This window comes from Scyliorhinus canicula, chromosome 12, assembly GCF_902713615.1.
Source record: "Scyliorhinus canicula chromosome 12, sScyCan1.1, whole genome shotgun sequence".
Classification (NCBI taxonomy): domain Eukaryota; kingdom Metazoa; phylum Chordata; class Chondrichthyes; order Carcharhiniformes; family Scyliorhinidae; genus Scyliorhinus; species Scyliorhinus canicula.
Window position 1 is genome coordinate 25,230,367 of NC_052157.1, and position 15,678 is coordinate 25,246,044.

Sequence of the window (15,678 nt, forward strand, 5' to 3'; positions counted from 1 at the left end):
GGTTAGCACTGCTGCCTCACGGCGCCAAGGTCCCAGGTTATGATCCTGGCTCAGGGTCACTGCCCGTGTGGAGTTTGCACATTCTCCCAGTGTTTGCGTGGGTTTCGCCCCCACAACCCAAAGGTGTGCAGGGTAGGTGGATTGGCCACGCTATAATTGTCCCTTAATTGGAAAAAATGAATTGGGTACTCTAAATTTGTTCAAAACAAAGAATTGGCGGCCAATATATGTCGCCTGCTAAACATTGTCCTTTTCCCCTCCTCGGCGTCTGAACCGGACGTGATTGTTTCCTGGATGCCAAAAATGTATTTGATAGAGTGGAGTGGGAGTATCTGTTTGAGATACTTGGAAGATTCGGATATGGCCACAAGTTTATTTCCTGGATTCGACTACTGTATAGGCTCCCCACTGCTAGGGTTTGTTTGAATTGTCTGAACTCTGGTAAATTTCCATTGAATAGGGGCATGAGACAGGGGTGTCCACTGTCTCTGCTCCTCTTTGCTGTTGGAAAAGAACTGCTTGCGATACCACTGAGGTCCTCCATTAAGTGGAGTAGGACAAATTGTGAAAGGAGCATTAGGTGTCCCTTTACTCAGATGACCTACTTCTCTATATTATGGATCCAGTACCCTCCATGGACAAGATAATGAAGCTGCTTAGTATTTTTGGCTCCTTCTCTGGTTTCAAGTTGAACTTGGCCTAAGAGTGAATATTTCCCAGTCAACCCCCAGGGAGGAAAGTCCAACTGGGGACGTTATCCTTTTGCCTTGTCAAGACTAGCTTTTGTTATCTGTGGGTCTGGGTGGCCCACAATTGGGCCTTTCTTCATAAATTAAATTACACTAATGTGGTTGACAATCTCAAGTCAAACTTGCAGAGGTGGGATAACCTTTCCCTACCCTTGGCAGGTAGGGTTTAGACTATTAAAATGAATGTGTTTCCGAGGTTTTTATTCATTTTTCAATATCTCCCTATTTTTCTCCCCTAGTCTCTTTTTGTTAAAGTCAAAAATCAATGTCCTCCTTTATTTGGACGGGTAAGACTCCAAGGATCCGTGGGTCTTTGCTCCAAAGAGACAGACACAGCTGGAACAATTAGTGTAGGGTAGTCATTTTGAAACCCAGGGTCACGATCCACATGTGGGTCGCGGGCATGTGCCAGGTGGGTCGAGGTGGCCATGCGTTGCGGCGTTCCCAATCACAGGGCCATTCACCAGCACTCCTGATCCGGGAGAAGTGCGCAACAACGCAACTGGATTTTTAAAATGCTGGCCGCGGCCAGCTTTCAGAATGCCGGCTGTTCTGCACATGCGGTACGCATGCCCGGAGCCCATTGAGGCAGAACGCCTCCTCCTGACGTCAGCGCGGTGATCCAGGAGAATTTTTTTTTTAAATCACTGGAGTCTTCCTGCCTGAATGGGTGGCAGAGAGTAAGTCACGGACTCCAAACACTGACGTCGCGCATTTTGGGCCGAGAGGGAGTCCTTCCATTTCACAGCTGCCAGCAGTGCGGGTGTGAACTCCAGGGCCTCTGATGAACAACCCATGAAAAAGAAGCTGAAAACAGGAACAAAGCAGCATAAAGAGGATTACTTGAGGTGTGGGTTATGAATTGTGCCGCTGCAAATCAGAATTCAAAGTTCATGTGTGTAATGTACAGGAAAGCACTGGCAAATGAAAGTTTAAAACCCTCAAAACTTCAAACACAATTGATGACTAAGCATGGCGAGTTCGAGGACAAGCCTCTTTATTTTGTTCAACAGATGCAGTGAGATCTTAAATCATCAGCTAAAGTCATTATCAGAAATGTAACATTGAATAACAAAGCAAGTTAGGACCAACCAGGCTCTCCTACAAATTAAAGGTAAGTCAAAATGGTGGGTTGTTAAATTTGGGCAGAGTGGATCACGCAGGTCAGCTGGCGTGGTTTGCGAAGGTCAGCCGGCCTGGGTCACGAAGGTCAGCCGGCATGGGTCACGAAGGTCTGCCGGCTTGGGTCACGAAGGTCTGCCGGCATGGGTCACGAAGGTCTGCCGGCATGGGTCACGAAGGATGGAGTGTTGGTAAAAATGTTACCGAGCAAAAATGTTTGAAAAACACTGGTGTAGGGGAACCATAAGGAGTTATTTTTGATTTGTTCCAGGGATGTGGGTGTTGCAGGCTGTGCCAGCATTTATTGCCCATCCATAACTGCCTTTGAGGGGAGAGTTAAGTTAACTACGTTACTGTGAGCATGGAGTCACATGTAGGCCAGACCAGGTAAGGATGACATATCTCCTTCCCTAAAGAACATGAGTGAACCAGATGGGTTTTTACGACAATTGACAATGGTCATGATTAAACTTTAATTCCAGATTTTTATTGCATTCAAATTTCACCATCTGCAGTGGTGGGATTTGAACCTGGCTCCCCAGAACATTACTCTGGGTCTCTGGTTTACTAGTCCAGTGACAATAACACTACGCCACCACCTCCCCCAAATTATATCTCTGCTGAGCTGTGTGCAGAATAAACTTGATAATGGTAAAAACAAGCTGCTGCATTATTCCTCCATCTCATGCTAACATTTGATATTCACACCAGGAAACTATTGAGAATTTTGGATTATAAATAGTTCTGCTTTAAAATGTCCACTTACTTCCAAGATAAGAGTGTTGATCTCAGGGACAGCTCATCCGCATTTCTACCTGTATACAAGGCCCATGTGATACACATCGCTATAAAGATGGGCTTTGAGAGGGGAAGGGTTTTGAAGTTACCAGGCTGTGAAAGGAATGGAAGCACACCCTTGGGAACAAAAATCAGTTAGACAGCATCGGGAAAATTTGAATTAATACCTAAAGAACAGTGTAAATGAAACCTCCGAAGTGGGTTTTTCAGTTGTATTAAACGTAAAAGTGGAAAATATATAGTCCTTTAAGTCCATTTGTTATGGCAAAAGTCTTAAAGCCTTAAATCTTGTTGTGTTATCCTTTCAGCTATCAACTAGAAGTTCAAATTTCCTTTACGTTTTTGGTCTCTATATGGATTGTCATGATTATTATTCTGGAAGGACTGGATGGGAATTCCTCTTGGCCCAGAATTACTGCTCAATCCATAACTGTACAAGATCAATCCTGTTGCATATCCGTCTTTCAATACATTCCTCACCCCCTTGCGCCCCACTTCCCGCCCCAAACAATTGGCAGGATTCCAGCAAAAAAAAGCATTCAATTCTCTGATACAAATAATAAGGAATATAATTTTATGATACAATTTAATAAATATGCATTTTATGTATTCTAAGGATATATCAAATATTTGCTTTTGATAAATGACATTCACACACTGCAACAAGTGCTAACCCTACAGAATCATGGTGTTATAGCTGAAAAATATCAGGCTTCTGTTGAAGTTGTAATTTTTCAGCTGGAGTAAGACTTAACACAAAGGTGCAACAGTTACTTTAACAAATAGTAATTCATTTTTAAGACAAAATAAACATTGAAGGCTAGTCCTTAATTGGGCTGATTCTGTATAAAACTCTACAAGCCACAGGTGCTTCCGCAATCTTAAGACACCCCTCCCCAAATTTTCTCTAAAGAAAACACTGAAGAACATGTAACACTTCTCTCTTTGATAGAGAGCTCCCAACCCAGTTCCCTCTGCTCAACACCTCCTTTCCTGCTCGGTTTAAACAAACTCAATTTCCTCCATGCCTACAGTTCTCTATCCTTCTTTCCCACATTCTCAGTGCACAATTATACTTTTCCTCGTCATTGTAAAACTCTCTGAAAAGTCTTTCTACATTTAAATAGATCACAGAACAGGGACAGCCATTTGGTATGCTAAGCCAATGTGAAGAATGCAATTGGTGTTGGTTACCGGATTTTGAACATTCTTAAAAAAAGTTTTTCATCCTTCTACTTAAACAATTAAACTTTAGAACTAGACCATAAAGCCATATGATTTGGGGCAGAATTAGGCCATTCGACCTATGGAGTTTTCCTGCTATTGGTGTGAGAGAAATGGGTTTGAATCCAGGGGACATTGACACCAGTACTGGGGAAGAGCGGATCTGTTCCAAAGGGACGGTTTTCATCTGAATCATTCTGGGACCAGAGTCCTCACAAATTGAGTAACCACGGCTGTCAACAGGGCTTTAAACTAAACAGGGAGGGGGGTTCAGTTTTGGGGGAAACAGAAAACCCAATTTAAAGGAGGAGGTAAGAGTGCAGGTTAGCATTGTGGCAGATGGTTACCAGAAAATGAAGAAGTGAGAGACAGAACAGGTGAATGTCCTTATGCACCAAGGAATTATAGAAGAGTAGGGAGATTTAACATTAAAATAGTTTAGAAGAATGAGGAACACAAGATGCTAAAATATATGGATAAATTAGACATGGGGCAGATGCTTCCTCTTGTGGGGCATTCTAAAACGAGAGGTCATAATAGCAAATTTAAAAGAGATTTGAGGAGCAACTACTTCTCCCAAAGGGTTTTTTTTAATCAGTGCAGTACGGGCCCTTCGGCCCTCGATGTTGCGCCGACCCGTGAAACCATCTGAAGCCTATCTGACCTACACTATTCCATTTTCATCCATATGTCTATCCAGTGACCACTTAAATGCCCTCAAATTTGGCGAGTCTACTACTGTTGCAGGCAGGGCGTTCCACACCCCCACTACTCTGGAGTAAAGAAACTGCCTCTGACATCTGTCCTATATCTACCAACCCTCAATTTAAAGCTATGTCCCCTCGTGTTGGTCATCACCATCCAAGGAAAAAGACTCTCACTGTCCACCCTATCTAACCCTCTGACTATCTTATATGTCTCTATTAAGTCACCTCTCAGCCTTCTCCTCTCTAACGAAAACAATCTCAAGTCCTTGAGTCTTTCCTCGCAAGACCTTCCCTCCATACCAGGCAACATCCTAATAAATCTCCTCTGAACCCTTTCCAAAGCTTCCACATCCTGAAATGAAATGAAATGAAGACCGCTTATTGTCACGAGTAGGCTTCGATGAAGTTACTGTGAAAAGCCCCTAGTCGCCACATTCCGGCGTCTGTCCGGGGAGGCTGGAACAGGAATCGAACCGTGCTGCTGGCCTGCTTTAAAAGCCAGCGATTTAGCCTTGTGAGCTAAACCAGCCCCGATAATCACCTTCCTATAATGTGGTGACCAGAACTGCACGCAGTACTCCAGGTGCGGCCGCACCAGAGTTTTGTACAGCTGCAGCATGACCTCGTGGCTCCGAAACTCAATCCCCTTTCTGATAAAGGCTAGCATACCATATGCCTTCTTAACAGCCCTATTAACCTGGGTGGCAACTTTAAGGGATTTATGTACCTGGATGCCGAGATCTCTCTGTTCATCTACACAACCAAGAATCTTGCCATTAGCCCAGTACTCTGCATTCCTGTTACTCCTTCCAAAGTGAACCACCTCACACTTTTCCGCATTAAACTCCATCTGCCACCTCTCAGCCCAGCTCTGCAGCTTATCTATGTCCCTCTGTAACCTATAACATCCTTCAGCACTATCCACAACTCCACCGACCTTCGTGTCATCTGCAAATTTACTAACTCATCCTTCTACACCCTCTTCCAGGTCATTTATAAAAATGACAAACAGCAGTGGCCCCAAAACAGATCTTTGCGGTACACCACTAGTAACTAAACTCCAGGATGAACATTTGCCATCAACCACCACCCTCTGTCTTCTTTCAGCTAGCCAATTACTGATCCAAACCGCTAAATCACCTTCAATCCCATACTTCCGTATTTTCTGCAATAGCCTACCGTGGGCAACCATTTCAAACGCCTTACTGAAATCCATATACACCACATCAACCGCTTTACCCTCATCCACCTGTTTGGTCACCTTCTCAAAAAACTCAATAAGGTTTGTGAGGCATGACCTACCCTTCACACAACCGTATCGCTAATCAACTTGTTCTTTTCAAGATGATTATAAACCCTATCTCTTATAACCTTTTCCAACATTTTACCCACAACCGAAGTAAGGCTCACAGGTCTATAATTACCAGGGTTGTCTCTACTCCCCTTCTTGAACAAGGGGACAACATTTGCTATCCTCCAGTCTTCCGGCACTATTCCTGTCGACAAAGACGACATAAAAATCAAGGACAAAGGCTCTGCCATCTCCTCCCTGACTTCCCAGAGAATCCTAGGATAAATCTCATCTGGCCCAGGGGACTTATCTATTTTTACACTTTCCAAAATTGCTAACACCTCCTCCTTGTGAACCTCAATCCCATCTAGCCTGGTCGACTGTACCTGAGTATTCTCCTCGACAACATTGTCTTTCTCCAGTGTAAACACTGACAAAAAATATCCATTTAACGCTTCCCCTATCTCCTCTGATTCCACACACAACTTTCCACTACTATCCTTGATTGGCCCTAATCTTACTCTAGTCATTCTTTTGTTCCTGATATACCTATAGAAAGCCTTAGGGTTTTCCTTGATCCTATCCGCCAACGACTTTTCGTGTCCTCTCCTCGCTCTTCTTAACTCTCCCTTTAGGTCCTTCCTGGCTAACTTGTAACTCTCAAGTGCCCTAACTGAGCCTTCATGTCTCATCCTAACATAAGCCTTCTTCTTCCTCTTGACAAGTGCTTCAACTTCCTTAGTAAACCATGGTTCCCTTGCTCGACAACTTCCTCCCTGCCTGACAAGTACATACTTATCAAGGACACGCAGTAGCTGTTCCTTGAAAAAGCTCCACATTTCGATTGTACCCATCCCCTGCAGTTTCCTTCCCTATCCTATACATCCTAAATCTTGCCGAATAGCATCATAATTGCCTTTCCCCCAGCTATAATTCTTCCCTTGCGGTATATACCTATCCCTGCCCATTGCTAAAATAAACATAACCGAATTGTGATCACTATCACCAAAGTGCTCACCTACATCTAAATCTAACAACTGGCCGGGTTCATTATCCAGTACCAAATCCAATGTGGCATCGCCCCTTGTTGGCCTATCTACATACTGTGTCAGAAAACCCTCCTGCACACACTGCACAAAAACTGACCCATCTATAGTACTCGAACTATAGCTTCTAACCTGTGGAGTTCACTACGCCAGAGTATGGTAGATGCAGGGTCATAGAGTAAATTTAAGGGGGAGCGAGACAGATTTTTAATTGGTAATGGGTTGACGGGTTATGGAGAACGGGCAGGAGTGCAGTTGAGGCCATGATGGGATCAGCCATGATCACATTGATGGTTTTTAGGCTCAGGATGCTGAATTGCCTTCTCCCGCTCCTAGTTCATGTGTTCTGGGGAGGAGATGATCTGGCGGATTTCACAGTCCAGCTCTTGATCTGTAGCATTGTAGGTAATATATAGATGAGGAACATATCAGCCATGATCGAATGGCAGAGACTCAATGGACTCCTATATCTTGTGAACTTAATCAATCATGGCTGATATGCTTCTCATCCCCATTCTCCTGCCTTCTTCCCGTAACTCCTGATCCCTTTATTAATCAAGAATCTATCTCTGTCTTAAGGACAGTCAGTGACTTGGCTCCACAGCCTTCTGCGGCAGAGAGTTCCACAGATTCAACACCCTCTGGCTGAAGAAATGTCTCATCTCAGTTTTAAAAGGTCATCTCGTCCCTTCAGTCTGAGGCTGCACCCTCGGGTTCTAGCCTTTTCTACCAGTGGAAACCTGTTCTCCACGTTCACTCTATCTCAGTATTCTGTACGTTTCAATAAGATCCCCCCTCATCCTTCTAAACGCCATTGAGTACAGACCCAGAGTCCTCAACTGCTCCTCATATGACAAGCTCTTCATTCAGGTCATTCTTGTGAACCTCCTCTGGACCCTTTCATAGGCCAGCACATCCTTCCTTAGATACAGGGTCCAAAACTGCTGACAATACTCCAAATGGGGTCTGACCAGAGCCTTATATAGCCTCAGAAGTACATCCCTGATCTTGTATTCTAGCCCTCTCGACATGAATGCTAACATTACATTTGCCTTCCTAACTGCTGACTGAACCTGCACCTTCACCTTAAGAGAATTGTGAACAAGGACTCCCAAGTCCCTTTGTGCTTCTGATTTCCTGAGCATCTCTCCATTTAGAAAATAGTCTATGTCGCCATTTCTCCTTCCAAAGTGCATAACCTCACACTTTTCCACATTGTATTCCATCTGCCACTTCTTTGCCCACTATCCTAACCTGTCCAAGTCCTTCTGCAGGCTACCCCACTTTCTCAACACTGCCTGTCTCTCTACATGTTTTTGTATCATCTGCAAACTTAGCAACAATGCCCTCAGTTCCTACTTCCAGATCGTTGATGTATAGTTGTGGTCCTAACACTGGCCCCTGCGGAACATCATTAGTCACCAACTGCCATCCTGAAAAAGATGCCTTTATCCCTATATTGGGATAATTCAGTTATCAAGTTTTTTTTATCCCTTTCTTCAAATTACAAAGCCAATGACAAACCCTTAATCCATCTCATTGCTTGCTGCAAAAACCAATTCAAATTGAAGCCAATTATTGGTCTCCACAAGAGAGACATACATGTTCCAAGCTGACAAAAAAGGCATTGCACCTCATCTTGGGCTTGTTCTGATGTTCAATCTTAGTCAATAGACCAAGAAGCAATCAGTTATTAAAGGTTTTGATAATTTACACCAATTTATTACTTCTAGAACAATTTGAATAATCAGGATTTGTAACATTGTTCTCACAATGGGTGCCAATGGCAGAAGCACAACCAGTTACCTCCACTGTTTCTTGGTTATCCACTGGGTAAGAATAAGGGGAACTATTACAATTGTATTGTTTTGGATCTGGTCAACATTCACTAAGGTGCAGGATATCAGTGTTTAGGAGCTTGGTCCACTGCTTTGCACCAAGTATCAGCATCAAATGTTCCCAAGTATACAAAGGGCTGCTGATGCAAACTGAAATCTCCTTTACAATGTATCCTTTACAATGTATCCAGTCTTCAAGCAATCACTATTTCAATGTCACAGTAAATCTTTGAGGCTGCAAAGTGATAGTTAGTTTAGTATCTGCCAGTGTATAAAAGGTGCGTATTTTGTGGTATGGCTGTCAGCACTTATTATGGAGTAAATTAGCCAGCACTTCCCCACATGTGGGGTTAAATAATAATAATAATAATAGCTTATTATCACAAGTAGGCTTCAATGAAGTTACTGTGAAAAGCCCCTAGTCGCCACATTCCGGCGCCTGTTCAGGGAGGCCGGTACAGGAATTGAACCTGCGCTGCTGCCTTGTTCTGCATTACAAGCCAGCTATTTAGCCCACTGTGTAAATGCAGAAATCAACAAGTCACTATCCAGTTTTCCCAGCTCCTTCACAAGCTTCATTACACATCTATCTCACCAAGTTAGTTTAAGCACAGGAAAAGCATGAAGTTGCGGTACTTACACACCAGTTATTTATGAAACATGCCAGAATAAGTTAGGCTTGGTGCATTCAAGTGTAACTAAATTTTTAATAGTGTGATGATCTTAGTTACTGCCAAACAACATCTCTGGCCCTGAAAATGTATTTTTGTGCAGATGTGCGATCTCAATCATTCAGATTTGAATTGTCAGATTTTTTAAAATTAAAAACAACATGACTTTTTCTTTCAGTCTATCTGTCAATCTTGTTTTTCCTTCTCTCTCTATTTACTTTCTGTACAATCTTCCACTGAATTAAAGATTTTTATTTAACTTCCTGGCTTAGACTCTACATGTCACGGTGAGGATTCCTCAATCTGACTGGTTGAAATGGCATCCTCGTGACTGTCCTATTTACACATGTTCCCAGATCCCTTCTCGAGGACATCATGCTGTTGGGATCCAATTAGTGGAAAATGCCATGCAGAAGTCCTCGGTGTGTGGGTAGCTGTAGGCATAACGAATGGTGAGTGCTGTCTGTTCGCTGCTGCCTAGAAACATCCTTTTTCAGCATTGCACACACCCACTTTGAACTGGGCCGAGGTTGCCAGACTCATTATTCGTAAAGTATAGATGGTTATTCCACTAATGTGGGGTCAGAAATGTTGCATCAACGAAGTACTTGGCCAAATGAGATTAATTCAATTTGTGGAACTTGGTACAATCCATCTATATCATGGCAGTGCTTAGATTTCATTCCAAGAACAAGAAAGAGCTCTGGAAGTAGTTGGGGATATTTTTAATTCTCCCCTATTTTTCATTTTAGCTTTTCCCCTTATGTCAATACTTATGGTATCAACAGTACTAATTGCCTTTATAGCAGTAAGAGTTTTTTTTAAAGAGTATTTGTACTATCCTGAAGCTGAAAATATAAAACATGCCTCCCTATCCAGGCTAATAATATCACTCTAACCACCAATCAGTTCAAATTATGCCTTTTGCCATAACTTCTAGGGAATATTTCTAACACTTTCACGTAGCACCCTGACTGATGGGATAGCCAACACCTCAATCTCACTGCACAATAAAGAAGCCAGTGTGGTTGCCCTCAAAATAGGTCTGCTCCAAAACGATGGATTTAGCTTGCAACAGATTGTTCCACAAAATTTACCAGATACAAGTGATGAAATGGTCCATCTTATGAGTTGAGAATGGATCAGAGTTAATTCATTAGAACAAAGTGGTATCTTTTCCACTCAAACATGCTTTCAAGAATGAGTAATGGGACATAACTTCCTGGCTCCCTGGTGTCACATGGGGATGATGGGGGGGGGGGGGGGGGGGGAGAGTACTCCAATGATGCACTGGGGAATCTCTCTTGAAAGTTCCTATGTAAGGGTTTACCCGGTAATTGTCCTGAAAGGCAAACTACTCATGGACAGTTGCGCTGCGCTGGAAACCATCCAACAAGGCGATTTAAATCGCTGGTTTCACCCTCATAGTTACTCGGAACGGGTTAGAAGGGGAAAAAACACTTCTAACTTCAGAGTAACTATTTTAAAGACCCAGACCCACCCCCAATCTGTGATTGTCACCCTGAAGAAGTTATGGGCCAATGAGATGAGACGAGCAAAACAATGGTGGTAATCACGGATAGCAGAATTCTGACAAAGCAAAGATCACCCAGAGTCATATTCGTTTTCACAACAAAAAGAGAATTTAAGGCTGGACAATTAGTATTACATACACACACGCAAAATTTTAAACGTGTCACTTTTTTATAGCAAGTTTTACAAATGATTCTCTAAAGGAAACAATGGAATCATAATCTCACACGGAAAATTAGATTATCTTTTAGGTGAGTTTTAATGTTTTCATTGCCAGATTTTTGTTTAAACAAACTTACAAATGACTTGCGCACACTGGATTAGAACTGAGGTTATTAGTTCATAATGCCTGTCCAATTATCAGACATATTTGGATTGTCTTGCTGGCTGGCAGTTTATAATAAACACCACATTATTCAACATGTTATATTTACATATATCATCTTTAACATAATGAAATGTCCCAAGGTGCTTCACAGGAGCATTATAAAACAAAATCTGACACCATGCTACATAAGGGAATAAGTAGCTTCTTAAAAGAGAAGAGCAAGGTAGAGGGTGGACAGGATTAGGTCTTAAGCAGCTAAAGACGGGGCCAATGGTGGAGCAATTAAAATTGAATTTGAGGGGCGCATGTCTCTTGGAGGGTTGTGGGGCAGTGGAAATTACAGAGATAGGGAGGGGCAAAGGGATTCTAAAACAAGGATATGAATTCTGAATTAAAGACACTGCTTGACCAGGAACTGTAGTTTAAACACAGAGATGGTAAGGGAATGGTGTAAGTCATAGGCAAGTAGAGTCTTGAATTACCTCAGGTTTATGAGGTAGAATGTGGGAGATCAGCTAGGAGTGCATTGGAATAGTTGAGTCTATAGTTAACAAATGGACGAATGAGGGTTTCAGCAGATGAGCTAAGACGGGGCAAAGTTGGACAATGTTACAGAGGTGGAAATAGGCGGTCTTAATGGCAGCACAACTAGGAGGTCAAAAGCTAATTTTGGGGTTAAATGTGGCACCAAGATTGCGAATAGACTATTTGTAATGTGGAGATGCCGGCGTTGGACTGGGGTGAGCACAGTAAGAAGTCTTACAACACCAGGTTAAAGTCCTGAGCAAAGTTGAGCAAAAACTTATAGCTAAGTTCCGCACGCATGAATGCGGACTCAACCGGGATCTGGGATTCATGTCGCATTACATTCGGCCCCCACCAACAAGCCTGGACTTGCAGAGGCCTACCGACTGAACTGGCTTGGGACAATTCACACCTCTTTAACCTGGAGTTACCTCTCTCTCTGCATCTTTGATGATTTGATTGCCTGCAGGTGCTCGCATTCCGGGGCATCTCTGACTGTGTCTATATAAACATTTCTGGAACAAGCCTTTCCATTCACCTGAAGAAGGAGCCGTGCTCCGAAAGCTCGTGTTTGAGACTATTTGTAGTACAAGGGTCTGGCTGTACCATTCCACATGAATAGTTCTACTTAATAAAGACTTAACAGTTAACCTACATAGAAGTCTATGAAGATTTCTTTCAGAGACATCATTCTGTAGCCAAAGCCTTCCTAACAATCTGACTGTTGCCAGGTAGCAGGACGGAGTTGGTAGTTAGGGGAGAGAGTTTGGAGTGGAGATGGTAAACAATGGCTATTCTACTGAAAGCTACCATACTTTCTGATTTCAGCAGAGTAACTAACATCTCTACACAATGTCTGATACATTAGTCCACCTTAACACGATGTAATTGAACATTTAACCTCCATAAACTTAGTCTTCATTCTAGACTCTATTACCTGCATCCTAATCCACATTATGATCCATTCACCTAGTATATCTGTGTTTACCGACTCTGGTCTACCAATGCCTCAAACTAATAGTTATCTCTATACATGTCTTGCACAAAGGCAGCTGTTAGTTTTTTCAAATGCCAGAAAGTAGCAGGTGTGGCAAAAATGACTGTTGAAGGTCAAGAATTATTTTGCATCAGGGGAGGATGGGGGCTGAAAGTAATTGTTCTACATCTTGTTTATCCTCTACATCATATAAACATGGTACTGTATATATTTCAATAGTTGTCAGTCAAAGGACTCCTCCAAACTCCCAGGAGACATGGACCAGCATTTTAGTGGTCTGGTCCTTTAATCACCAATGAGAACCAAAGCTCTCTTCACAAATCAAAGAAGATATTTGCTTCCACTTACAGTAGTCCTTCCAAACGTTGCAATCCTTTAAAACTTTCATCAGGTTATCCAGCATTCACAGAAAATCTTCCTTTTAGTTCAACCCAATTCCCACATCCCCCACCCAGAATTTTGGCAGGTCAGATAGGAAAGTTACAGAGTTGGAGTTTGTTCATTTTTCTTTATAAACCCAACTCATATTCAAACGCATCAACTATGACTCAGATCAAAATCATAATATACAATCACACTTTGGCAATCAATGAAAATTATTGTGCAGTGCCAAGTATCTCGGTTTGATTTCAATGGGGATCACTAACCAAATTGTTATGGGGTGGGCATGGGGAAGAGAATGGGGAACCTATCTTAATCTCATTAAGTTTGCAGAATCATAGATTGTGACACAATGCAAAACTCCTACTTAGAAGTTTTGTTTAAATTCATAACCCTCCATCTGCAGTTCCATTCAAATTTCAAAGTTACTCAGTGTTGTAAGTCTAACAAATGGTACTATTGTGAGGATGCATTCAGCTGGCACTGAATTTTCAAACTACTGACATCTGCAGGGAACATGGAAATCAAATGTAGTTTTTTTAATGTAGTTGTTGTGGAAGGCCTGGGACACAGCAGTGCTCACAACTTTGCAGTGCCAATACTTCCTGCATCAACAGCTTCCATTTAAATGGCAGTCGTGATGCAACAAGAACAGTGAAAACACGATTTGCCATCCATGCACAGTTCTGCGTCTTTTATAGAACAGGCTCATTTTCACCGAGGCATGTCCAGGCGATTATTTCTGCTGACAGTCCCTGCTGGACCGTCTGACACGTAGCCACCACAGTACTTTAAATGTCTGAAAGACTCAAAAGTAAATATAAACCGAACCCAGAGGCAAGCTCGGAGAAGTTTCCTTTTCAAGCAACACAAATCTTAATGGACCTTTTTAGCAGGTCAGATCAGCAAAGTAAACGAGCTTTCTGTTTCTCACACAAACATCTGATAAGGATGAGATGGCCCGGGGGGGGGGGGGGGGGGTTGCGATCAGCATTTTGTCCAGAATCGGTGTAAATTGTTGTGGAAGATGCCCCTTACCTCGGTCGGACTTCATTGTGGGCGGTGCGGTCCCCCGGCTCGTCGTCCCCGCTCCTCCCGAATTGCTGCTGCTCCAGATCCTCTCTCAGCCTCACACAGGGAGAGAGGGGGAGACAGACAGGTGGGGGAGGAGGGCGGTTGAAGGGAGGATCGAGAGGGGCTGGCTGGAGGATCGGGGGGGGGGGGGGGGGGGGGGGGGGGGGTTGGGATGGCTGGAGGACCGGGGGTGGGGCTGGAGGACCGGGGGGTGGGGCTGGAGAATCAGGGGGTGGGGCTGGAGAATCAGGGGGTGGGGCTGGAGAATCAGGGGGAGGGGACTGGAGGGTCTGGGGAGGGGGACTGGAGGATCCTGGGGAGGGGGGGACTGGAGGATCTGGGGAGGGGGACGGAGGATCTGGGGAGGGGGGACTGGAGGATCTGGGGAGGGGGGACTGGAGGATCTGGGGAGGGGGGACTGGAGGATCTGGGAGGGGGGCCTGGAGGATCTGGGGAGGGGGGACTGGAGGATCTGGGGAGGGGGGACTGGAGGATCTGGGGAGGGGGGGACTGGAGGATCTGGGGAGGGGGGACTGGAGGATCTGGGGAGGGGGGGCTGGAGGATCTGGGGAGGGGGGCTGGAGGATCTGGGGAGGGGGGGCTGGAGGATCTGGGGAGGGGGGCTGGAGGATCTGGGGAGGGGGGCTGGAGGATCTGGGGAGGGGGGCTGGAGGATCTGGGGAGGGGGGGGCTGGAGGATCTGGGGAGGGGGGGGCTGGAGGATCTGGGGAGGGGGGCTGGAGGATCTGGGGAGGGGGGGCTGGAGGATCTGGGGAGGGGGGGCTGGAGGATCTGGGGAGGGGGGGCTGGAGGATCTGGGGAGGGGGGCTGGAGGATCTGGGGGGGGGGGGCTGGAGGATCTGGGGGGGGGGGCTGGAGGATCTGGGGAGGGGGGGCTGGAGATGGGGAGGGGGATGGAGGATCTGGGAGGGGGATGGAGGATCTGGGGAGGGGGGCTGGAGGATCTGGGGAGGGGGGGCTGGAGGATCTGGGGGGGCTGGAGGATCTGGGGGGGGGGCTGGAGGATCTGGGGGGCTGGAGGATCTGGGGGGGGCTGGAGGATCTGGGGGGGCTGGAGGATCTGGGGGGGCTGGAGGATCTGGGGGGGGGGGCTGGAGGATCGGGGGGGGGGGGCTGGAGGATCTGGGGGGGGGCTGGAGGATCTGGGGGGGGGGGCTGGAGGATCTGGGGGGGCTGGGGGGGGGGGGCTGGAGGATCGGGGGGGCTGGAGGATCTCGGGGGGGCTGGAGGATCTGGGGGGGCTGGAGGATCTGGGGGGGCTGGAGGATCTGGGGGGCTGGAGGATCTGGGGGGGGGGGGCTGGAGGATCTGGGGGGGCTGGAGGATCTGGGGGGGGCTGGAGGATCTGGGGGGCTGGAGGATCTCGGGGGCGT

General features: G+C 45.3%; 1 protein-coding gene across 4 annotated transcripts in view; it reads right to left on the reverse strand.

Annotated features, from left to right (window-relative positions):
- fam214a (family with sequence similarity 214 member A) overlaps nt 1–14,394 on the reverse strand; it is a 185,713-nt gene extending 171,319 nt beyond the window's left edge. The window contains exon 1 of one of the 4 annotated variants that reach the window (XR_005462491.1): nt 13,178–13,317. Coding sequence is in view for 2 of the 4 variants with exons in the window: in XM_038812942.1 (XP_038668870.1) it covers nt 13,178–13,232 (55 nt within the window). In the remaining 2 variants the exon portion in view is untranslated. Of the gene's footprint in view, nt 1–13,177; nt 13,320–14,248 lie in introns of those variants that run through there. The other 3 variants (XR_005462492.1, XM_038812939.1, XM_038812942.1) reach the window with 3 other exon arrangements.
- Nucleotides 14,395–15,678: the final 1,284 nt, after the last annotated feature.